The sequence below is a fragment of the Vicia villosa genome, linkage group LG1 (genome assembly GCF_029867415.1).
Source record: "Vicia villosa cultivar HV-30 ecotype Madison, WI linkage group LG1, Vvil1.0, whole genome shotgun sequence".
In the NCBI taxonomy this organism is placed as follows: domain Eukaryota; kingdom Viridiplantae; phylum Streptophyta; class Magnoliopsida; order Fabales; family Fabaceae; genus Vicia; species Vicia villosa.
In genome coordinates, this window is record NC_081180.1 from 245,560,750 (window position 1) to 245,587,218 (window position 26,469).

Genomic DNA, 26,469 nt, shown 5'->3' on the forward strand with positions numbered 1-26,469 from the left:
TTATTATGTATCTAAATAAGTGGTAATTACCTAATAAATTCTCTTTATGGGAACTATTCATTAAAAAGATTGTAGCGTGATCTATTTTGTCCCTTAGGATATGTTTGGATTGATGGAAAATGATGAAATGGAATGGAGTGGAATGATGTTATGTTCCTTTGTTTGATTTTATAAAAAATGAATGGAATGGAATGGAATGGAATGAAATCTATTCCATCCAATACCACTACTTTAGCCTATTTTGTATTCCACCCAAATTGGGGTGTATTCAATTGAATGAAATAAATTAGTAGCACAATTCCAATTTTGTCCTCCAAAATTTTACATTAACCATATTAATCTTTTTGAAGTAAAGGGTAAAAATGATATAAAAATATTATAATGATTTTCGCTCCGTCCAATTTTCAAACAATGGAATGGGTTATTAATCCGCTCCGTCGTAAAATATTCAAACAATAGAATGAAGTTTATATTTCGTTCCACTCCATTCTGCTCCATTATATTCCGTTCTGCTCCGTTCCGTTAGTTTTAAATTATCCAAACAGTTCCTTAATCATTTTAATTGCTTACTAACTCTCTTTGAAATAAGGAGCATATTATGCACCTTCAATAACTCTTTGATGGACAAAAAAGGTAAATAGAAATTGCAACTCATTTTTTTTACAGGTTTCCTAAGTTTATTAGACTTTACGGTAAATTTACATAGTCAAAATGAAATTTCAAAAAGTTTATAAAAGTCCTAACACCTTCAACAATAGCAATGATACAAATAAGGATAGAAAAATAAAGATTTTTTCTTTACCCACCTCCCTATGGGGGTCACCCCCAACGAAAAACCCATTTTACCCTGCTTCGGAAATGCATTTCCGAAATATTTTTTTTTTTCAAAATTTTTCCAGACTTCGGGAGTGCATTTCCGAAAAAATCCCAAAAATTGGGATTTTGACTAATTCGGAGATGCATCTCCGAAACAACAAAAAAAATCTAGAAAATCCCAAAAATTAATTTTAGGATATTAATTAATTCACATATCATAAATTTGATATAATTTATGAATAATAAATAATAATAATTATATATTTTGATATAATTTATGAGTTATGAATAATAGTTATTATATATTTCTATCCTAATTCATATTTTATAATTTAAAATAATTTTAATTAAAAAAATTAAAATAATTTCACTTACAAAATAAGTTATAATTTTTTATTTATATATTTATAATAATTGTTATATATTTATAAAAAAAATTAAAAAAATGAGTGTTTTAATTTATATATTTATATAATAATTATAATAATTATTATTATATATTTATAAAATTTATTATATATTATATATTTATATAATAATTATTAAAATTAAAGAAATGAGTGTTTTAATTTATAATAATTATTATATATTTATATATTTATATATTTATATAGAGGAGGGCTCAAATTACACCAATATATTACACTTATAATTACACTCATTTATAACCTTTGAGATTATTTTAATTCACTGGTTAGAAACAACAAGTTAGTGATTCATGATTCTTACTTAAAATAGTTTTTTCTACTTTTGGTAATATATAATTTTTATCTTATCAAATCATAATTAATTCTTATAAAATTAAATAAATCTCTCCAACTTTTTCTAACACATAAATAAATTTTACTTTTATAAAAAAATACGTGCATAAATAATGAACAATTAATTAAAGTAAATAATAAAATTGTTTCAATTTTAAATAGAATAAAAACTAATGCTCAAAATGTGCATAAATAATGAATAATAAGCACATAAATGTTACAAATATATATATTTTTTTCACAATAAAATACAATTATATATTATATATTTATATATTTTACTTACAAAATTAATAATTATGATTATATATTTATATATTTCTATTCTGATTCATAATTAAAATAATTTTAATAAAATAATTTTTAACTTTAAAATTGTTTAGCAAATTTTGATTCATGATTTACCTTCATTTTATTGATTCACTTTCATTTTATACCTATTAATTGTATTGATTCACCTTAATTTTAATTTTTTAATAATTATTAAATTATTTCGGAAGTGTATATCCGAAACATTCCAAGACCAATTTGGTCTTGGAATATTTCGGATATGCATCTCCGAAAACACCTCCCTCTCCCAAAAAGGGGTGTTTTCGGAAATGCATCTCTGAAAACTCAAAAAAGGGGGTGTTTTCAGAAATGCATCTCCGAAAACACCTTTTTTTTTCGTGTTTTTGGAAGTGCATTTCCGAAAATACCTTTTTTTTTCCAATAAAAGTACGTTTTCGGAAATGTATTTCCGAAATAAGGGGTATTTTGGTAATTTTGCCAGAGGTGGATAAGAAGGTTAGGAGGTGGGTAAAAAAATATTCAAAATAAATCGGACCAGTCCGTATAACCTACTATTTTGAAGAGCCTATCTAAGGTTTTATGTCCGCTTTCTCTCCTAATGTATTCAATCACATTGCACCAAAAGAACCAATATATATGATAATTAATTGAGATTTCTAGCATCAATTACTTCAATAGTAGAGGAACCATTATATTTGGGAGTATTATAATATATTACTTTATTTTCATTTACTAAACTTTTAATGAAATAAAATAAGGATTAATGAAAATCTTAGTCAATCAATAAATTAATCAATACAAATTCAATTTGAGCATATATCTAAATTGAACTTTATCAATCAATTAATCAATTTAATATTATAGGTTTGAAAATGAACCATGTGATTTAATATATTATCGGTTTAATCTTATACAACAAATCCCTATAAACATATTAAGTGCTTACAACACACGATTCTACTAAAGCGATAAAAATCTACACAAGTAACCTATACAAAAAATTAAAAGGAGATAGGGAACGAGAATAGTGCACTAGTGTTTATACTAGTTCAACGCATTCTTACTTATTTTGTGTTTAATTCAGTCTTCAATGGCATGTCATTGAAATTTCATAGTCTTTCACTATTTAGACCAACGTTTTAAAACTCGGATTGATCTGGCCGATTGAACCTTGAACCATTGTCTAATTCGGTTCAGTTTGGATCAATAAACAGTTAGGTCTATAAAATTGAAATAAAATTGCTTCAAGCGCAAAAAGCCAAAATAACCGTAAAATTGGGACCGGTTTTGGTGACCCAGTCGGTTAAAAAAATCAAAGATAATTTTTTATGTTTTACTTCATTTTATTTCTTTGTTTAAATCTAAAAATTAATTATAGCAAACATTTAAAATTGTATAGATGGAAAATAAAGAATAAAATTAAAAGACACAAGACAATGTTAATGTAATAGAAAGAGAAGAAATAATGTAATGTTTGTGGACACGAAATAACAATGTTGGTCTTTAAAGAGATTTGAAGAATTATACTGATGAAGAAATTATGGCTTTGAGTTAAGCAATTAAGACAAATATATACATATTGGTCCATAATTAATTTTATAATTTGTTATTGGATCTTACATTGCATTCTTCTTCTTTTGTAAGCTTGTTTATCAATATCTATGTATTTATTTGAGAATTTTATTTTCAAATTATGATATAAATTAATTTTATTAGGATATTTAATAATATATTTTTTTTAGTTTAAATTAATATACAGTTCAACTACGATTAAATCGATTGAACCATGACCTGCATGCTTTAACGGTTCTTTCTCCGGTTCAATTTTTAAAATATTGATTTAGACCATTTTTACAATGTGTGTTTAATACAATAAGGAACCTGCAGTTGAAATTAAAATCAAGTAACAAAATTATTAGAATAGAAATCACGAAGAATTACTTTGTTTTATAACTTAAAAAGTACTTAACTCAACTGTTAAATTATTAAATTGCTTTTTCTTAGTTATCTCTAGATAAGTTCAAAGTAATTTATTAACATAATATGAATAAAGATATATTTATAGGTCTTTTTAAAAAATATAGTATTTAGAGTTTGCTTTTTATATTAAAAAAACTATATTTTATTCACAATTTACAAATAAATTATATTTATTTTAATTGCAATTAATTAATTTAAAAATATTATTTTTTCCGTCTTTTTAAAACTTCATCTCTTTCATCACTCATTGAAATTATTGAATTTGAAAAATAAATAAGAGTAATCTTCTTAACTTGTGTATAAACATAAACATGCTAGTTAAACAAAATTTAAAAATAATAATTCATCATATAAAAAATAATATTTAATTTTTAAAAGTGAATATACTAAATTTTAAAATAAATTTTTTATATTAATCTTTTTAAAATAAATTTTAAGAGTAAAAGCTAACATTTTTCTTAAAGATAAGATTGAACTGGCAAGCTAGCTCAGAGCATAGAATATAATGAAATATAATTAATTTATTGTTGAACGAAATAATTCACAATTAAAAATTATGGTTGATTCAACATTTACATGAATGAAACACAGTTTTTTAATTAAAATAAAACGATTTCTTAAAATATGAAAAACTGCTGATTGTATGATCTAACAAAAAAGATTTTGTATACATTGCTAAATACAGGACACTTTGAATTTTATATAAACAATCTTTTCATCTCTAACCAATCCTCCGGTATCTGAAAAATGGATAATATACAACAGTAATACTAATATAAAAAAAATGAGGGGTGCACTGGCTCCTACCTGCCTCTTATAACATTTGCTATTAATTCAACTCTTGAATTAATAAATTGCTCTTTCTTAATTAACCTCTAAATAAATTTAAAATAATTTTTAAATAATATGAATAAAGTTATTCTTACATACTTTTTTCTTTTTTCTAACAGAAACGTTTTCACATTGTACTGATGTGGTTATTGGAGAAGCTATAGGTTTTTTGACAGCTATAAAGTGGGTAATTAATCTGGGCTTCGACAATATGGATTTTGAATTAGATGCAAAGCAAGTTGTGGATAATGTGAATTCTGCGAAGCCTAATGATTCGAATTTCGGAGCTATTATTGGCGGTTGGCGATTTTAAAAGGCTGATTACTCTCTTCTTTAGAAACTCTCATGTTAAGTTCGTTAGAAGACAAACCAATGAGGTTGCTCATGTTCTTGCACGGGTGGCTCCATCTCTTGCTAATTTTCATAATTTTACTGATATTCCAACATGTATTTAGAATATTATTATTAATGAAATGATCTAATCTTCTCTTGTCAAAAAAATTACCTTTTTCTTTAGAAAAATGTTATTTAAAATTATCTTTCTATATTAAAAAAATTATATTTTATTCACAACTTACAACTAAGTCTTATTAATGTTAACTGCAATTAATTATATTTAAAATTATTAATCACATATTTTGTTTCTATTTCTATTTAATCTCATTAAGTAATATTTTTTCTGTCTTTTGGAAATTTCTTCCTTTTATTTTGTTAGAAGTTGTAATTTGATGTTTTGTGGAAAGATAGTATTTCACTGTGTCGAAGTAACCAGTCGAAGTAGTAGGAATCAGTTGTATTCGACAAAGTCGAATACATCATACAAGTGTTATGTCGAAATGTAATTTGTAGCTTTGTATTTTACACTTTATATGTTATGGGTTTGAGATTTGTAGAGTTTTAGTCATGAGTTTTAGTTGCCTATATAAAGGGGATAGTATGATGTAAATAACAACTCACTCAATACAAATCCTATTTTTTACAATTCAGTTTCTCTCTTCTTTTTCTTCTCCTCTCATCTTTCTTGAAAACCTTAATTGTTCCAACAAATTAGTATCAAAGAGTCTGGGTTGTGATTCAGAGAGAATCTGTAATGGCAAACGATTATACAACATCAACGAATTTTTTTAGTGAATCTATCGGTTTTCAAATGAGAGAATTACAAAGGGTGGGTTGCGCAGATGAATGTCGTCTTAAAATTTCAAGATGCGTCTGAAGTCGTGAACGATGGAGTACCAGCATTGGAAGTGAATGTGGATGATGAACAAAAGGTTGCGCATAAGGATAAAAGAAATAAAGATGGAAAAAATCTATTCTTGATTCACCGGTGTGTAGATCCTAACGTGTTCAAGAAGATTATTGAAGAAGAAACGATTAAAGAATAGTGGGACAAGTTAAAAAGCTTCTATGGCGGAGAAGAAAAAATAAAAAAGAGTGAAGTTGCGGATGTTGAGAAAGAAATTCGAGATGACTCAGATGAAGGAAGATGAATCATTCTTGAAATATTTTTCATGCGTGGTGTTGTTGACAAACCAGATGAAGGCGTGTGGTGAATCAATCAACAATTTGCAGAAGATTGAGAAAGTGTTGAGATCTTTGACTGTAAATTTTGATTATATTGTAGTGTCAATTGAAGATTCAAGAACATATCTAAGATGAAGTTGGAAGAACTTCAAGCTTCACTAGAGGCTCATGAGATGAGGCTGAAGCAGAGGAACTCGGAAAGGGAGAAGGTGGTTGAACAAGCACTGCAAGCAAGATTCATCAAAAATGTGAAAAAGAGAAGGAGAAGAAGGGAAAGAATCTTGCTAATGATGAGAAGTCAAGCAAGAATTCAAAGAATCATCTAATAAAGGCATGGGCAACAAGTATTCTGGGAAGAAAGTTGACATGGAGGAGGTGCAGTGTTACAAGTGTCAATGATTTGGCCATTATGCTCGAGAATGTCGAAGAAAGAAGGAAGCACAAGAGAAAGATAGCGATGAAGTGCAGTATGCACATGCTAGAGATAATGATTCTGATGATGTGTTACTCATGGCCAACACTCAGTCAAAAACCGAGCAAACAAATTTGTGGTACATGAATTCAGGATGCAGTAAACACATGACTGGTAATAAAAAATAGTTCACTAAGTTAGATGAATCAGTTAAGAAGGTGATAAAGTTTGTAGATAGGAGGTACACTACATCAGGTGGAAAAGGATACATATTTGTGGTCAGAAAGAAGGGTCGAAAAGTCAGCATCATGATGTATCGTATGTACCTTCGATAACAAGTAACTTGATATGCGTAGGACAATTACCCGCCAAAGGATACAACATGAAGCTTGAAAAGTATCAGATGAAGGTGTATGATGGTAATGAGAGGTTAACTCTGAAGGCACCATAGGAAGAAAACAAAACCTTCAGAGTAGAGATCAACATAGTTGGTCATCAATGTCTTGCTTCGACTACAGATGAAGACAAGGCACCATAGGTATGGACATCTAAAGTTCATAAGTTTAGGAATGCTTAACCAGAAGAAGATGGTGTATGGTTTACCTCAAGTAACTGAACCAATTTAGATGTGTAAGGAATACTGCCAACAAAGCAAGCTAGAAAAGAATTTAAGCATGACTTGCCCATAAAGTTGAAAGAAAAGCTAGATCTTGTTCATTCTGACGTATGTGGACCTTTTGAAGTTAGGTTGAATTGAATTAATTGTTACTTTCTAACTTTCATCAATGAATTTACTAGATATATGGGGATTTTGAAGGATAGAAAAACACTTAGAAAGGGGGGGTTTGAATAAGTGTAGTCTAAAAACTTGAACGATAAAAACAATATGCACAGTTATTTTTATCCTGGTTCGTTGTTAACTAAACTACTCCAGTCCACCCCCACGGAGTGATTTACCTCACCTGAGGATTTAATCCACTAATCGCAACAGATTACAATGGTTTTCCACTTAGTCCGCGACTAAGTCTTCTAGAGTATCCTGATCACAACCTGATCACTCCAGGAACAAATGCTTAGACACAAGCTAAGACTTTCTTAGAGTATCCTGACCACCACGTGATCACTCTAATTACAACTGCTTATACACAAGCTAAGACTTCCTAGAGTATTCTGATCAACACTTGATCACTCTAGTTACTTACAAATTAATGTAATCAATTCTAAGAGTATTACAAATGCTTCTGAAAAGCTATAATCACAACAGTGATATTTCTCTTAACGTTTAAGCTTAATCTCACTAATATATTACAACAGCAATGTAGTGAGCTTTGATGAAGATGAAGTTTCTGAGCTTTGAGTTTGAACAGCGTTTCAACAAGTTAATTGTTAGCAAATCGTCAACCTTGCTTCTCATCAGAACTTCATATTTATAGGCGCTTGAGAAGATGACCGTTGGGTGCATTTAATGCTTTGCGTATTCCGTACAGCATTGCATTTAATGTTTCACGCTTTTGTCAACTACCTCGAGCCTTATTCACGCTGTGTCTACTGACGTTGCCTTTAATAGCTTCCAACGTTCCTTTTGTCAGTCAGCGTAGCCTGCCACTTGTACTTTCTTCTGATCTGATGTTTGAGAATACAACGTTTGAAAATCATCAGAGTCAAACAGCTTGGTGCAAAGCATCTTCTTGTCTTCTGACCTTGAAGTGCTTCTGAGCGTGATACCATTAGAACTTCAGTGCTACTGCTTCTGATCTCAAGTTCTTCTGATGCTTCCATAGACCCATGTTCTGATTCTGCCTTGACCATCTTCTGATGTCTTGCCAGACCATGTTTTGATGTTGCATGCTGAACCTTCTGAGACAAAGCTTCTGAGCGCTGATTGGTGCATACTCTTTATATATTTCCTGAAAGGGAAATTTCAATGTATTAGAGTACCACATTATCTCACACAAAATTCATATCCTTGTTATCATCAAAACTAAGAATATTGATCAGAACAAATCTTGTTCTAACAATCTCCCCCTTTTTGATGATGACAAAAACATATATAAATGATATGAATTTGCGATCAGAAAGAGCAGACGGCTAAAGACAAATTACACAGCTATAGCATAAGCATGTGAATATGTCTCCCCCTGAGATTAACAATCTCCCCCTGAGATGAATAATCTCCCCCTGAAATAAATACTCGAAGAACTTTAATAATAAAAGACTTCCCTGATTATTTCGGTAGAGACGATCACATAAGCTTCTGTCTTCTGATAATTCATAGCTTCTGACTTCTGCTTCCATTGGACAGCTTCAGAACTTGAATTTCTTTAGATCCCTAGAACACTCACAGCTTCTGATTCCTGCTTCCATTTAGGACAGCTTCAGAACTTGAATTTCTTTGATCTTCAGAACATTCACAGCTTCTGATTCCTGCTTCCATTTAGGACAGCTTCAGAACTTGAATTTCTTTGATCTTCAGAACATTCACAGCTTCTGATTCATGCTTCCATTTAGGACAGCTTCAGAACTTGAGTTTTCTGGATCTTTAGAACATTCACAGCTTCTGATTTCTGCTTCCCTCGGATAGCTTTAGAGCTTTGAATTTCTTCTTACATCACTTCATGCTAGATTGTATCAGAACATTGTTGAATGTACCAGAACATCATCAGAGCATCTCTACATCCTGAAATGTTACAGAACAAAACTAAACGACAAAAGTCAGCATGAATGAGTTAGAACATAAAATGTGTATCAGAACACAAAATATGTATCAGAGCCATATAAGCCATATAGAATATATCAGATCCAATAGACAATGTATCAGAGCAAATAGACAATGATTTGGATCATATTCTATTATCAGAATTTCTGATCATTCTTCCTTCTTGCTTCTGATTCTGAAGCTTCCTAGCACTCGGCTTGCTTCAAGAATCCAAGAGCTATTTCTGATCATTCTTCCTTCTTGCTTCTGATTCTGAAGCTTCCTAGCACTCAGCTTGCTTCAAGAATCCAAGAGCTATTTCTGATCATTCTTCCTTCTTGCTTCTGATTCTGAAGCTTCCTAGCACTCAGCTTGCTTCAAGAATCCAAGAGCTTGATCCATTTTGTTGCTTCTTATGTTGATCTTGAATCTTTGATTCCTGCAACAACACAACTTAAAAACATAGAACTTTGCAAGTTCTGTTAGTAAATGTGGAGCCTTTTTACTCGGTAACTGATAATATTAATCAGATCATTTATCATATATTGTCTCCCCCTTTTTGTCATAACATCAAAAAGCATAAAAGATTCAGATGTAAAGCAAGAGACAAAAGGAAAGAAACATAAATAACTTTTCATTGATTTCAACAAGAAGGATAATAAAAGAAATGAAGAATGGCATTTAATGTAACATGACGTGAGGAGAGATAATAATGACAAAAGACGAGATTTGCACAGTTACCTAAGTAGACGTCCCCTCAACTGCACGCACGCTTGTCCAGAAATAGTGAACACGTGTTTACCATCTGGATAGCCAGTTACAGCTGTTTTGCTTTTAAAGAGATTCTGAATCAACTTAGACAATGAAACGTTAGTAATAACTGAATCACAATTTCTAATTGATTTCAATCAGAACTTCTTATAAAAAAAATCCAATTTCATTTCAGAAGATACTCATACATAAGATCTTCTCATCTTCTCATTCTGGGCATAAATCCATACTGATATTCTTCAGAATGAACTTAAACCTATCTTCAGCAATGGGTTTTGTAAAGATATCAGCCCATTGATCCATTTTGTTGCTTCTTATGTTGATCTTGAATCTTTGATTCCTGCAACAACACAACTTAAAAACATAGAACTTTGCAAGTTCTGTTAGTAAATGTGGAGCCTTTTTACTCGGTAACTGATAATATTAATCAGATCATTTATCATATATTGTCTCCCCCTTTTTGTCATAACATCAAAAAGCATAAAAGATTCAGATGTAAAGCAAGAGACAAAAGGAAAGAAACATAAATAACTTTTCATTGATTTCAACAAGAAGGATAATAAAAGAAATGAAGAATGACATTTAATGTAACATGACGTGAGGAGAGATAATAATGACAAAAGACGAGATTTGCACAGTTACCTAAGTAGACGTCCCCTCAACTGCACGCACGCTTGTCCAGAAATAGTGAACACGTGTTTACCATCTGGATAGCCAGTTACAGCTGTTTTGCTTTTAAAGAGATTCTGAATCAACTTAGACAATGAAACGTTAGTAATAACTGAATCACAATTTCTAATTGATTTCAATCAGAACTTCTTATAAAAAAAATCCAATTTCATTTCAGAAGATACTCATACATAAGATCTTCTCATCTTCTCATTCTGGGCATAAATCCATACTGATATTCTTCAGAATGAACTTAAACCTATCTTCAGCAATGGGTTTTGTAAAGATATCAGCCCATTGATGGTCTGTATCCACAAAGTTTAAAGATATAACACCCTTCTGAACATAGTCCCTTATGAAATGATGTTTAATCTCAATATGTTTAGCTTTTGAATGTAAAATAGGATTCTTAGATAAACATATAGCAGAAGTATTATCACAGAAAATAGGAATGTTACTCTCATATATCTGATAATCTTCCAGCTGACTTCTCATCCAGAGCATTTGTGTGCTACAACCAGCAGCAGCAACATATTCTACTTCTGTTGTTGAGAGGGCAATAGTAGCTTGCTTCTTGCTGTACCATGAGATCAGATGACTTCCAAGAAATTGACAACTTCCAGAAGTGCTCTTTCTTTCTATTCTATCTCCAGCATAGTCAGCATCACAGAATCCTACTAAGTTGTAGTCTTTAGATCTTCTGTAAACTAAACCAACATTAGTAGTACCTTTCAGATACCTTATAATTCTTTTAACCGCTGTTAAATGAGATTCTCTTGGATCTGATTGGAATCGAGCACACAAACAAACACTAAAGAGAATGTCAGGTCTAGAAGCAGTTAGATATAGAAGAGATCCAATCATACCTCTGTACAACTTCTGATCTACCTTCTTACTTACCTCATCCTTACCCAGTACACATGTTGGATGCATAGGAGTTTTGGCTTCTTTGCTTTCAGAAAGATTAAACTTCTTCAGAAGTTCTTTCACATACTTCGTTTGATGAACATAGGTTCCATAGGAAGTTTGGTTGATTTGAATCCCAAGGAAATACTTGAGTTCTCCCATCATGCTCATTTCAAATTCAGCCTGCATAGACTCAGCAAACTCCTTTCCAAGTGTAGCATTAGATGTTCCAAAGATAATATCATCAACATATATTTGACAAATTAAAATATCCTTTTTAAATGTTTTACAAAAGAGAGTAGTGTCCACTTTTCCTCTAGTGAAATCATTTTCCAGAAGGAAAGAACTCAAACGTTCATACCAAGCTCTGGGAGCTTGTTTCAATCCGTATAATGATTTCTTTAATTTGAAAACATGATTTGGAGACATGGAGTCTTCAAAACCAGGAGGTTGGTGAACATAAACTTCTTCATCTATATAACCATTTAAGAAGGCACTCTTGACATCCATCTGATAAAGAGTGATGTTGTGTTGAGTGGCAAAAGAAATTAATAGACGAATAGATTCTAACCTGGCCATTGGTGCAAAGGTTTCTGTATAATCAATCCCTTCTTGCTGACTATAACCCTGAGCAACCAGTCTGGCTTTGTTTCTTACCACTTCACCTTTCTCACTTAGCTTGTTTCTGAAAACCCACTTAGTACCGATGATGTTAAATCCTTTTGGTCTAGGAACCAAGTCCCATACATCATTCCTTGTAAACTGATTTAGTTCTTCTTGCATGGCAATTATCCAGTCTGGATCTTCTAGAGCTTGATCAACAGAAGTTGGCTCGATCAAAGAAACAAGACCTAATTGACATTCTGCATTGTTCTTAAGGAATGCCCTTGTTCTGATAGGATCATCTTTCTTTCCAAGGATCACATCTTCTGAATGAGCTGAGGCAAGTCTAGGTGATCTTCTGATAGTTGGTTCTTCAGAAATCCTAAGATTCTCTAAAGATGCAGCAACTTGATCTTCTGATCCATTGCTTCTGAGACTGCCAGCTTCTGCAGCTTTGCTTCTTGATTCTTCAACTTCTGATATATCAATATCAAAATCTGCAAAATTCTCAAACTGCTTTGGTTTTTCAAGACCAAGCTTATCATCAAACCTGATATTGATTGATTCTTCTACAATCAATGTTTCAGTATTGTATACTCTGTAGCCTTTAGAGCGTTCAGAATATCCAAGAAGGAAACATTTTTGTGCTTTGGAATCAAACTTACCAAGATGATCTTTAGAATTCAGAATAAAACATACACATCCAAAAGGATGGAAATATGAAATGTTGGGCTTTCTGTTCTTCCACAATTCATAAGGAGTCTTATTTAGAATAGGTCTGATAGAGATTCTATTCTGAATATAGCATGCAGTGTTAATTGCTTCTGCCCAGAAATGCTTAGCCATATTGGTTTCATTGATCATGGTTCTGGCCATTTCTTGTAGAGTCTTATTCTTTCGCTCTACAACTCCATTTTGCTGTGGAGTTCTGGGGCAAGAGAAATCATGGGCAATACCATTTTCTTTGAAGAACTCCTCAAAGAATCTGTTCTCAAATTCGCCACCATGATCACTTCTGACCTTTATGATTTTACACTCTTTCTCAGATTGAATCTGAGTGCAGAATTCAAAGAACACTAAATGAGACTCATCCTTGTGTTTCAAGAACTTTACCCACGTCCAGCGGCTATAATCATCAACGATGACTAATCCATATTTCTTCCCTCTGACAGATGCTGTTTTGACTGGGCCAAACAGATCAATGTGTAAGAGTTCTAACGGCCTTGAGGAAGAAACAACATTCTTAGACTTGAATGCAGGTCTGGAGAACTTGCCCTTCTGACATGCTTCACAAAGAGCATCTGATTTGAATTTCAGATTGGGGAGTCCTCTGACCAGATTTAGTTTGTTAATCTGAGAAATCTTTCTCAAACTAGCATGTCCTAATCTTCTGTTCCAGACCCATTGCTCTTCAGAAACAGACATAAGACAAGTCACCTTCTGATTCTTAAGATCCTGAAGATCTGTCTTATAAATGTTGTTCTTTCTCTTGCATGTAAATAGGATTGAGCCATCCTTCTGACTTACAGCCTTGCAAGACTTTTGATTAAAGATTATGTCATAACCATTGTCACTTAATTGACTTATGGACAATAAGTTATGAGCTAATCCATCTACTAGAAGAACATTAGAAATAGAAGGAGAGTTACCAGACTTTATAGTTCCTGAGCCAATAATTTTGCCCTTCTGATCTCCTCCGAATTTCACTTCTCCAGCAGATTTAAGCACCAGGTCTTGGAACATAGACCTTCTTCCTGTCATGTGTCGCGAGCATCCAGAGTCCAGGTACCATGACATGTTGTGCTTTTCCTTCTTTGCAGCCAAGGATATCTGCAATAGGAATAATCTTTTCCTTAGGTACCCACATCCTCTTGGGTCCTTTCTTTTTAGTTCTCCTCAAGTTCTGATTGAACTTGGGTTTAGCAAAATATTTAGCAGGAGGAACAGTATGATACTTCTTATTCTGAGTTCCATGATATTTCTTAGGTTGTGTCACATGCTTCTTGGTGTGTGTTATGTGAAAACTTTGTGCATGTGATGTGTGCTTAATATCATGGGAGTGGCCAAATTTAAATTGGTTATACAGAGGCTTGTATGATATTTTCATATCATCCACAGATTCAAGCTTGTATGGGATTTCACCCTCATAACCAATGCCAACTCTCTTGTTCCCAGACACAGCATATATCATAGAAGCTAGCTGACTTCTGCCAATACTTCTAGATAAGAACTTCCAGAAACTTAAATCATATTCTTTCAGAATATGATTCAGACTGGGAGTGTATTTTTCTGAATCAGAAGGAGATCCAACATTATTGGATAATTTTAAAACTTTTTCTTTTAATTCAGAATTTTCCAACTCAAGCTTCTTAGTTTCAAATTCAAATTGCTTTTTCAGCTTTTTGTATTTGATACTAAGATGAGCTTTTAATTCAAGAAGCTCTGTTAGACTGGAAACTAACTCTTCTCTAGATAGTTCAGAAAATACCTCTTCAGAATCTGATTCTGATGTAGATTCTGATCCATCATCTTCTGTCGCCATCAGCGCAAAATTTGCCTGCTCTCCTTCAGAGTCTGATCCTGATTCTGATTCAGAATCATCCCATGTTGCCATAAGACCTTTCTTCTTATGAAACTTCTTCTTGGGATTCTCCTTCTGAAGTTTCGGACACTCATTCTTGTAATGTCCAGGCTCATTGCACTCATAGCAGACAGCCTTCTTCTTGTCAGATCTTCTGTCACCAGAAGATTCTCCTCGTTCAAATTTCTTTGAACTTCTGAAGCCTCTGAACTTCCTTTGCTTGCTCTTCCAGAGTTGGTTTACCCTTCTGGAGATCATGGACAGTTCATCTTCTTCTTCAGATTCTGATTCTTCAGGATCTTCTTCTCTAGCCTGAAAAGCGTTAGTGCATTTTTTAACATTAGATTTTAAAGCAATAGACTTACCTTTCTTCTGAGGTTCATTAGCGTCAAGTTCAATCTCATGACTCCTCAGGGCACTGATCAGCTCTTCCAAAGAAACTTCATTCAGATTCTTCGCAATCTTGAATGCAGTCACCATTGGGCCCCATCTTCTGGGCAAACTTCTGATGATCTTCTTTACATGATCAGCCTTGGTGTAGCCTTTGTCGAGAACTCTCAATCCAGCAGTCAGAGTTTGAAATCTTGAAAACATCTTCTCAATATCTTCATCATCCTCCATCTTGAAGGCTTCATATTTCTGGATTAGAGCAAGAGCTTTAGTCTCCTTGACTTGAGCATTTCCTCCATGAGTCATTTTCAAGGACTCATATATGTCATGGGTCGTTTCCTTGTTAGATATCTTCTCATACTCAGCATGAGAGATAGCATTCAGCAAAACAGTCCTGCATTTGTGATGATTTTTGAAATCTTTCTTTTGATCATCAGTCATTTCGCTTCTCGTGAGCCTTACACCAGTAGCTTTAACAGGATGTTTGTAACCATCCAACAGAAGATCCCATAGATCAGCATCTAGACCAAGAAAGTAACTTTCCAGTTTATCTTTCCAGTATTCAAAGTTTTCACCATCAAATACTGGTGGTCTAGTATAACCATTGTTACCGTTGTATTGCTCAGCAGAGCCAGATGTAGATGCAGTTGGATTTGTATGAACTTCACCAGCCATCTTTTACTGAAGCGTTTTTCTCTTCCTGAATCTTTTCTAAACACGGTTAAGTGCTTGCACCTTAGAACCGGCGCTCTGATACCAATTGAAGGATAGAAAAACACTTAGAAAGGGGGGGTTTGAATAAGTGTAGTCTAAAAACTTGAACGATAAAAACAATATGCACAGTTATTTTTATCCTGGTTCGTTGTTAACTAAACTACTCCAGTCCACCCCCCACGGAGTGATTTACCTCACCTGAGGATTTAATCCACTAATCGCAACAGATTACAATGGTTTTCCACTTAGTCCGCGACTAAGTCTTCTAGAGTATCCTGATCACAACCTGATCACTCCAGGAACAAATGCTTAGACACAAGCTAAGACTTTCTTAGAGTATCCTGACCACCACGTGATCACTCTAATTACAACTGCTTAGACACAAGCTAAGACTTCCTAGAGTATTCTGATCAACACTTGATCACTCTAGTTACTTACAAATTAATGTAATCAATTCTAAGAGTATTACAAATGCTTCTGAAAAGCTATAATCACAACAGTGATATTTCTCTTAACGTTTAAGCTTAATCTCACTAATATATTACAACAGCAATGTAGTGAGCTTTGATGAAGATGAAGTTTCTGAGCTTTGAGTTTGAACAGCGTTTCAGCAAGTTAATTGTTAGCAAATCGTCAACCTTGCTTCTCATCAGAACTTCATATTTATAGGCGCTTGAGAAGATGACCGTTGGGTGCATTTAATGCTTTGCGTATTCCGTACAGCATTGCATTTAATGTTTCACGCTTTTGTCAACTACCTCGAGCCTTGTTCACGCTGTGTCTACTGACGTTGCCTTTAATAGCTTCCAACGTTCCTTTTGTCAGTCAGCGTAGCCTGCCACTTGTACTTTCTTCTGATCTGATGTTTGAGAATACAACGTTTGAAAATCATCAGAGTCAAACAGCTTGGTGCAAAGCATCTTCTTGTCTTCTGACCTTGAAGTGCTTCTGAGCGTGATACCATTAGAACTTCAGTGCTACTGCTTCTGATCTCAAGTTCTTCTGATGCTTCCATAGACCCATGTTCTGATTCTGCCTTGACCATCTTCTGATGTCTTGCCAGACCATGTTTTGATGTTGCATGCTGAACCTTCTGAGACAAAGCTTCTGAGCGCTGATTGGTGCATACTCTTTATATATTTCCTGAAAGGGAAATTGCAATGTATTAGAGTACCACATTATCTCACACAAAATTCATATCCTTGTTATCATCACAACTAAGAATATTGATCAGAACAAATCTTGTTCTAACATATTTATCTTATTGAAAAAAAAGGTGAGATATTCTCACAATTCAAGAAGTTTAAGTTGCATATCGATAAAAAAAGTGGATGCAAGTTAAAGAAACTGAGAACTGATGGTGGTGGTGAATACAACTCTAGAGAATTTGCTAAGTTTTGAAACGAGGAAGGTATAGAGCATGAGGTCATTGCACCCTATATTCCTCAACATAATGGTATTGCTGAGAGGAAAAATCAAAGTATACTGAACATGGCCAGAAGTATGTTGAAAGCTAGAGAAATGCCGAAGAGATTTTGGGGAAAAGTAGTTTTGACAGCAGGTTACATACTAAATAGATGTCCAATGAAGAAGTTGGTCGATAGGACACCTTATGAGGCTTGGACAGGATGGAAGCCAAATGTTAGTCATCTTTAAAGATTTGGATCAATGTGCTTTGGGCATATACCTGAGCAATTGAGGAAAAAGCTAGATACTTAAATCCAGATCATGGTGTTAATAGGTTATCATTCGAATGGTGCATACAAGTTGTATTCTCTAGATGATGATAAAAAAGTGACCAGTCGATATTTTCTGGTTTACGAAAGCAAAGGATGGAACTGGACTCATGAGTCAATTTGACATGAACAGACTACTGTCACAACTATATTTGAAGATGAAGATTAATAGAATGAAGTCACAACCAATCGAAGTGAAGAACCACCTGAGAAAAATGTCAGAAGGTCGATTAGAACGAGAAATGTGTCGATAAGGCTAGCTGGATATGAGAGATTTTCAAATCAAGTTGTTGATGCAGTTGCTGGCTTAATTGAATAAGCGATGATGATGGCTGAAATAGAACCAATTAATTTGGATCAAGCCATGAATGATTTGAATTGGTGAGAAGCCATGAAAAAAGAACTAAGGAAATCGAGAAAAATAAGACATGGGAGCTTCTCGAAAGAGATAGCAAGAACCCAATTGATGTGGATTGGGTCTACAAGCTGAAAGGAGGGCCAAATAGTGAGATTCCCAAGCATAAGGAAAGAATAATGGCAAGAGGTTTTCTGTAAAAATCTGGTATTAATTTTGACGAAGTCTACGCACCTGTTGCAAGCTTGGAGACAATCAGGATTGTTATGTCGACAACAACACACAGAGGGTCGAAGATACAACAGTGGGATGTAAAATTCGCTTTTTCGAATGGACCTTAGGAAAAAAGTCTATGTCAGTAAACCACCAGGATTTTATATCAAAGGGCCGGAGTCAAAAGTGTACAAATTGAGGAAGACTGTATATGGCTTAAAACAAGCCCCGAGGGCTTGGAATAAGAGAATAGATGGCTTCTAAATCGAAGCAGGTTTCACAAAGCGTGTCTCTAAACATAGAGTGCATGTCAATGATGTTGATAGAGTCAATCGAATCATGTTATGCCTGTATGTAGATGATTTTCTTATTACAGGTGCAGATGAAGGTGAGATAAGAAAAGTCAACTCGAAGCTGATGCAAGAGTTTGAAATGTCCGACCTAGGGAACTAGTCATACTTCTTAGGCATGAAGTTCAAAGACACATGTGAAGCAGTATTCTTGCACCAGAAGAAGTATGCCCAAGATATCTTAAAAAGGTTCAAGATGAGCAACTGTAATGCAGTTGTCATGCCATTAGAAATTGGAGAAAAGTTGAGGAAGGAGACAGGTGATGAGTTTGCAAGTGCGACACTGTACAAACAAATCATTGGATCCTTGAGGTACCTTTGCAATACCAGGCCAGATATCTATCAAAGTGTTGGAATGTTGAGTAAATTCATGGAGAAACCACAAGAATGTCATCTCATAGCAATGAAGAGGTTGTTGAGAATCATAAAGGGTACAATTAATCATGGTGTGTCAATACCAAGACAAAAGAGGGCATGCATAGATGTGAAGGTATATGGCTACACTAATTCAGATTTTAATGGAGATAAAGACGAGAAGAAGAGTACTGCAAGCTATATAATCATGATCGAATGTGCTCCAATCTCTTGGAGCTCAAGGAAGAAAAGCATTGTGGCTTTGTCATCATGTGAATCTGAGTACGTAGATGCATTGAATTTGAGCATGGATAGAGATGTTGCTTGAAAAGCTCAAGAATATGGAACCCAAGAAGATGATGTTGTTTGTCAACAATAAGTCAGCAATCGAATTGACAAATCATTCGTTGTGTCATAGTCGAAGTAAACACATAGAGAGAATGTATCATTTTTTGACGAATCAAGTTAACAAAGGAAAACGTGAACTTGAGCATTGCAAGACAGAATGGCAACCAGCCGACGTACTCACCAAACCCATGAAGAAAGTCAAGTTCAATGAGTTGAAGAGAAACATCAGAATGAGAAGTCTCGAGAACATGAATTAGGGAGTGAGTTAGAAGTTGTAATTCGATGTTCTATCGAAATAGTATTCGACTGCGTTGAAGTAGCCAGTCGAAGTAGTAAGAGTCAGTTGTATTCAACAAAGTTGAATACAACATATAATTGTTATGTTGAGTGTAACTTGTAACTTTGTATTTTACACTTTGTATGTTTTGGGTTTGGGTCGATTTGTAGAGTTTTGAGCCTGAGTTTTTGTTTCCTATATAAAGGGCATTGTATGATGTAACAAATAACAACTCACTCAATACAAATTCTATTTTTTACAATTCAGTTTCTCTCTTTTTCTTCTCTCCTCTTTCTTAAAAATCCTAATTGTTCCAACATATTTCTCATTCAAATTATTGAATTTTAAAAATTAATAAAAATGATGTTATTAACTTGTGTATAAACATAATCATGCAAGTTAAAAAAATTTAAAAATGAAAATTCATCAAAAATAAATAAATATTTAATTTTAAAAAATGAAATTGCTAATTTTTAAAGTATTTTTATATTAATCTTTTTAAATAAATCATAACAGAAAAAATAAATATTTTTCTTAAAGATAAGATTAAATTAGATAAGAGCATAGATGATAATGAAATATAATGAATTCATTGTTGAACGAAATAATTCACAATAAAAAATTATGTTTGAATACAGTTGATATTCACGAAAAAATTATTACCATTTTAATACAGTTGAAATATTGCCATCCATGTTATTTAGTGATAGTGAAATGTTGGTTATCTTCATTGAGTGTTTTCTCTTAAATAATTATTAATTGAAAACCAAGAAAGGAAGATTATATCATAAGGAATCTCCTTTTGTTTGATACAAGTCATTTTCGTGACTTTTATTCTCTTCAATTCACTTCATGCCTAATTGTTAGTTTAATTAATAATTAAATTAGGTAGATTTTAGATGAAAAGTGAAATTTAAATTGCAGATTTTTTAATCACTTCATTTCATAAAGCTCAAATAAAATTTGAACTTTTAGTTTATGCATTAATGCAAATTATTTCGAAAAGTTACACGATAATGTATTTGTATTTTATTTTTTTACTTAAAATCTATTTATATTTTAAAATAGTGAATTGCAGAGCTCCATTGACACTAATTTCAATAGATTTAGTTGTTTTTTAATTGGATTGATTTTATCTATAGAACTGATTCTAATTTAAAATTAAATTTTTTTATTTTTAATTAATATTTTTCTTAAAGATAAGATTAAATTAGATAAGAGCATAGATGATAATGAAATATAATGAATTCATTGTTGAACGAAATAATTCACAATAAAAAATTATGGTTGATTCAACAGCTACATGAATTAAGTATTCTATCCACTAAAATAAGCATATTATTTTAATAAATAATTAAAGAAATATATCACGTGGAATTCTAGATGAAGCATTATTGTTTTATTAAAAATAAAACGTTTTCTTAAAATATAATGATCTCACAAAAAAGATTTTGTATGCATTACACTTTGAATTTTATATAAACACAGTTTAAGAGCCATATCACAACACGTTTCTTCTTGCATTCTCATTTTTGCTCAAACAAAACCATGGCTGTTGCTACTTTCAATCTCTCATCTCCCCGGTATCTTTTCATTTCTATCCTATCAATCTCTAACCAACTTTCCTCTTATTCTTGTTCAATTTAACATATTGCTATAGCTTTCTCTCAACTCATTTTATCAATTTTCAGTGTAAAACTATTTATTTTTGGGTTAAATATATAAAATCTCTGTAGTGTTAGCGAGTTTTGTTTTTAATCTCTGGTAAAGTTTTTTTTACAATCCCCCCTTTTAATTTCTAGATTCCCTCAAGGGATCCCCTGACTGCCACATTGCAGCAAAGATTCTCTTTTGCTGCCTACGTGGCAGTCCACGTGGATTTTTCTTTTTTAAAAATTATTTTATAATTCCATGCAGAATAAATATTTTTTAATTTTTTTTAAAGAAAATTATTATTTTTTAAATAATTTTGTTACTGCTTTTATTATGAGGGGTAAATAAAAATTCGCTAATATTAAGGGGGTGTTGTATTTATAATAAAAACAGTAATAGAATTATTAAAAAAAAATTTAAAAAAAAAGTTTAAAAATAATAATTTTAAAAAAAAAAAAATTAAAATTAAAATGAAAAATCCACGTGAACTGCCACGTAGACAGCAAGAGAGAATCTTTTCTACTATGTGACAGTCAGGAAGTCCCTTAAAGAAATCTAGAAATTACAAAGAACTCATTGCAAAAAAAAACTTTTACAAGAGCTAAATACAGAACTTGCTAACATTACATAGGTTTTATATATTTAACTTTTATTTTTACTTAGGCATGTGAAAGTTAGTTAGAGTTGTTAGAAGACAGTTAGTTATTTTGTGGATTCTCTATATATAATAATGGATTTACTAATTTTCTATCAATAGAGAAACGATAAGCTTACACCCTTTTTTTGCATCAACACCATATTTTCATGCATACAATACATAAGTTCTATTTTTAAATAATTTATGTTGTCTTAAATTCTATGTATGAACATTTGCCTTATGTTAAAATCTACGATGTAATATATGGTGTGAACATAGCATAGTTTTTTTTTTTTTTCTATCAATTAGGTGACTTTTAGAATGAGAGTTCCATTAAATCTCTCATCAGTGTATCAGTCAATATAAATTAAACAAACCTACACGATTTAAAACATCCTTACACTGTTTTTTAGGGTTTACACTTTTTTATGTCTTTTAGGTTGTTCTCCCGCTACCTTATGAACATAACTACCCATGTATAAAACATAATTTTTATAAAAATAATTTTTTGCATTTAGATCTAAATCTAAGTTAACATGTATATACTGTCTAATTCTTAACAAAAAATAGTATCTAGTAAACGGATTACAATAGAAAACCGATTTTTTTTTTCTTTTTAAAATTTAACAATTATTTGAGTTTAAAACTATAATTGAATTAATATAAATTTTTTTCGTAAATTCTTATTTACCCGATAAAGTTGAGGGTAATTTACTCACAAATAACTGCGTCAATGATTTTTTTTTATATAAATTAAACTTTAAAATTATATATTAATTTAAAATCTTAAAAAATAAAATTAAATCGAAGAAAAAATAATAATTTGATCTTTGAATAGTAAAATATTGGTATGTCAAGTGTGAATAATAATTTTCATCTTGGATGAAAAATTAGATTTTGAACACTTTATAAATGAAAAAAAAATCGTAGACTTTATATCTTATGTTTTGAGTTAATATGTGATATTAAAATTTTATTTTAAGTAGTTAGATTTCATTAATATATGTCATTTGGGGTAAATTACCCCCAAATTTTATAAAGAGTAGCATAATACAAAATTATTTTTTCTTCTCTATTTTATATTTTCATATTTGTTTTTTCTATTTTTCTAAACCCTACTAGAAACTTCCATAAATTCACCATTTAAGCATCTTGTGAAAAACTGAATTTCTCAAATGTGGTTGATGTCTTATTCTCCTATCCATTATATTGGAATGAGTTTGATGTAAAAAAATTTTTTTTTATCACAAATGAAGCATATAGATGGTGTTTCATCTTAGATGCCACTTATCAATTAACTTAAACTTTGGTTGTGCGGTTATAAAAATTATGATTGATTTTGTAATATTGATTTTATTTTAAAGTGAAAATCAAATTAGATTCAAAAATTAACTTCAAGAGTTAGAATCAATTATAAATGCAAAATCAATTATATTTTTCAACAATTTAATATGTCAAAATCAATTTTGTTCATGACTAACCAGAACAAACTTAATACATCAATCAATTCTATTGATGAGTAACCAAATACAAACACGTCAAAATCAATTTAAGAAATTTAGAATCAATTTTTTTTCTTTCGCACCGGTTCTGACCTACATAGTAGATCGACTAATCCGGCTCGTGCTACAGAGGCACGTGCACTGGCCATGCATTGTTTCTGTCATGAATCAAACTCGGTATTCCCCGAATGTCGTCCTTTGTAGAGACTCGTTTGCCACTCGAGCCCAAGCGCTTAGTTAATTTAGAATCAATTTTAATCGCTCAATCGAACATATGCCAAGTTGTTGAAATCTACTCTTATTTATGGACCTAGATTTTTTAGCTTAGAGTAAATACCTTCTTATTATGTCTTAGAGCTATTAAATTTCATGATTTTTTTTCCCTTTGATTTAATGTTTGTATATTATTATTTGATATTAACATTTGATTTGATCTTCTTGAATGTAGGGTATCCAATCACTTCAAATTATTCAAAAATTTCCCACCTGTCAAACTAAATTATAAATTTTCTTCAAGTCATAATGTTTCTTTAAGGGTTAAAGCTACATTGGCATCTCGAGGGGATGACCTTCTTCCCTATCCAAAAAATACCAATGATGTTGTCATAGGTAAAGATTTGGTTGTTGATGAATCAAAGGGAACATCGACACAAGATTCAGTGATAACGAACATTTCTTTCCTTGATGACAATAATGAATTTAATTTGGACGGTCCTGCAGAAGGCTTCGCTTCTATCCCTGAGGCCATTGAAGAGATTCGACGTGGAAAGGTTGTGAAATATTCTTATATGTTATAGTTTTTCGATAGTTTTGTGATATTAATTTGTGATAGATTTCTTTTATTAACGGATATTAATCATGCAGATGGTAGTAGTTGTAGACGATGAAGATAGAGAAAATGAAGGAGACTTGATAATGGCAGCGCAGTTGGCAACGCCTGAAGCCATGGCATTTATAGTAAAGCATGGAACTGGCATAGTTTGTGTAAGCATGAAAGAGGAAGATCTTGATAGATTGGAACTTCCTTTGATGGTGGACAGTAAGGCCAATACCGAAAAACTTTTTGTGGCATTCACTGTGTCAGTGGTATGTATTACTGTTCTTAATTGCATCTTTAAGGAAATTTCATTTTTATGTGGTTTAGGCCTTTTATTTATAGAATTTGATACATTTCAACAATTTAAATGCATTTGTAGGATGCTAAAAATGGTACTACCACAGGGGTGTCAGCTCATGATAGGGCAACAACAATCTTGGCCCTTGCGTCCAGAAATTCAACTCCGGCTGATTTCAACCGCCCAGGCCATATTTTTCCACTAAAATACATGGATGGTGGTGTCTTAAAGAGAGCTGGACATACAGAAGCTTCAGTTGATCTTACCGTGCTTGCTGGTTTGGATCCAGTGTCAGTTCTGTGTGAGATTGTAGATGATGATGGTTCCATGGCCAGATTGCCTAAGCTTAGCGAATTTGCCAAGCGCGAGAATTTGAAAATTGTATTTATTGCAGACTTGATAAGGTATGTGGTCACATATATTGGAAGATGAAAATTCATTGTTTGTATATATATATATATATATATATGTGGATTTTATGTTTATATTTTTCTCTCAAATGCAGATAATATATTGTTTTTATGGAAGATATAGAAGAAAGAGAGATAATTTAGTAGAACACTCTTCTGCTGCAAGAATGCCTACAACGTGGGGGGCATTCACGTCATACTGTTATATGTCTTTGCTAGACGGGATTGAGCATATTGCAATGGTTAAGGTGAGGATTCCATCTGTCTATAATGTAGTTTATATGGATCTACCTATATTTTCCAACCCCTAATTGTGGGTTTTGAGTATATCTCATTTTACAGGGTGACATTGGAGATGGACAAGATGTTCTTGTTAGGGTACACTCAGAGTGTCTAACTGGAGACATATTTCGATCTGCCAGATGTGACTGTGGAAATCAACTTGCACTTGCAATGCAACAGATTGAGGCTGCGGGTAGAGGTGTACTTATATATCTACGCGGACATGAAGGAAGAGGTATTGGATTGGGCCATAAGCTTCGTGCTTATAACCTACAGGATGATGGGCGCGATACTGTAGAAGCCAATAAGGAGTTGGGATTTCCTATTGATTCTAGAGAATATGGCATTGGTGCACAGGTAATATATGCTTATTTGTTCAATGTTGAATCTCTTACAATAACATTTGAATTGTTTTAATACATGTTGATCACAATTTTTATGGAAATTTATCATTAGCATGGTTTTCCAATTTGAAATGCTACTACTTTTGTAGATACTGAGGGATCTAGGTGTTCAATCTATGAAATTGATGACTAATAATCCATCAAAATATATTGGTCTCAAAGGCTATGGTTTAACTGTTTCTGGTAGGATCCCATTGTTAACTCTTATCACTTCAGAGAACAGGAGATATTTTGAGACAAAACGTGTGAAAATGGGACACATCTATGGCATGGAACATGACTGTGGCAATGTTAAAACCAATACTGTTGAAGATTCAAATTCAAATGGTGTCACTGGCCTTTGAAGAAGCCATAATTTTCATACTAGATGCATATGACATATGTGGCACTGCTAAATTACAGTTCATTCTGAAAGTATCATTCATTAATAAGGCAATCGCCAAAACAAAATTCAAATTTCCTTGTCTTTTTTTCGTTGTCTATTATTGAGGTTCAACTTATTGTATTGTATTGTGAAAACTACCTTGCTAATGGAGATAATTGGAATATATCAACCATTGAAATTCTAGTGCAGCAGACCCAGATGTCCTATAGGATGTCGAGGCATCCGGTCTGTCATGAAATACACAGGCAAGATATAAACAATTTCACGCAGTACTGAAAGGTAAAGAACATAAGTGATTGATAACCCATTTCGGTGACAAACACACCTACTCTAGGGGCTACCAAGCTAGGAAGAAGATTCTACTATCAGTAGTATCATTTTATGTAAACAACCTCCGGTTTACAGATAAACAACCTCTGGTTTACCTAGTCACTACCCAATGTAACCTTTATCTTAGAACTCCATCTAAGACAAGAGAACCTCTGCTCACTCCCTAGTGATACCTAA

At 32.5% G+C, this 26,469-nt stretch overlaps 2 protein-coding genes across 4 annotated transcripts; both read left to right on the top strand.

Moving 5' to 3' along the window:
• Positions 1–18,713: 18,713 nt before the first annotated feature.
• LOC131598356 (secreted RxLR effector protein 161-like) lies at positions 18,714–19,277 on the top strand. Its single transcript, XM_058870970.1, has one exon. It carries the CDS (start codon positions 18,714–18,716, stop codon positions 19,275–19,277), a length of 564 nt encoding a protein of 187 aa, XP_058726953.1.
• A 1,820-nt stretch (positions 19,278–21,097) lies between these two features.
• LOC131624953 (bifunctional riboflavin biosynthesis protein RIBA 1, chloroplastic-like) lies at positions 21,098–26,140 on the top strand. 3 transcript variants are annotated; one of them, XM_058895886.1, is made up of 8 exons: positions 21,098–21,157; positions 23,815–23,975; positions 24,087–24,136; positions 24,231–24,452; positions 24,563–24,885; positions 25,010–25,139; positions 25,234–25,530; positions 25,667–26,140. In XM_058895886.1, exons 1-8 carry the CDS (start codon positions 21,123–21,125, stop codon positions 25,919–25,921), a joined length of 1,473 nt encoding a protein of 490 aa, XP_058751869.1. In that variant the 5' UTR covers positions 21,098–21,122; the 3' UTR covers positions 25,922–26,140. The 3 variants fall into 3 exon arrangements, with proteins under 3 accessions (XP_058751869.1, XP_058751862.1, XP_058751877.1); XM_058895879.1 differs by having other exon boundaries at positions 23,815–24,136; XM_058895894.1 differs by having other exon boundaries at positions 23,815–24,136; positions 25,765–26,140.
• Positions 26,141–26,469: the final 329 nt, after the last annotated feature.

What these genes read in the sequence shown, in the direction of transcription:
- LOC131624953 (XM_058895879.1), top strand. Translation starts at nt 21,123, where the DNA reads ATGGCTGTTGCTACTTTCAATCTCTCATCTCCCCG. An exon ending in AAGAGATTCGACGTGGAAAG is followed by an intron (nt 24,137 to 24,230) that starts GTTGTGAAATAT and finishes TTAATCATGCAG; the next exon opens with ATGGTAGTAGTTGTAGACGA. An exon ending in TTTATTGCAGACTTGATAAG is followed by an intron (nt 24,886 to 25,009) that starts GTATGTGGTCAC and finishes TTTTTATGGAAG; the next exon opens with ATATAGAAGAAAGAGAGATA.
- LOC131598356 (XM_058870970.1), top strand. Translation starts at nt 18,714, where the DNA reads ATGAAGTTCAAAGACACATGTGAAGCAGTATTCTTGCACCAGAAGAAG.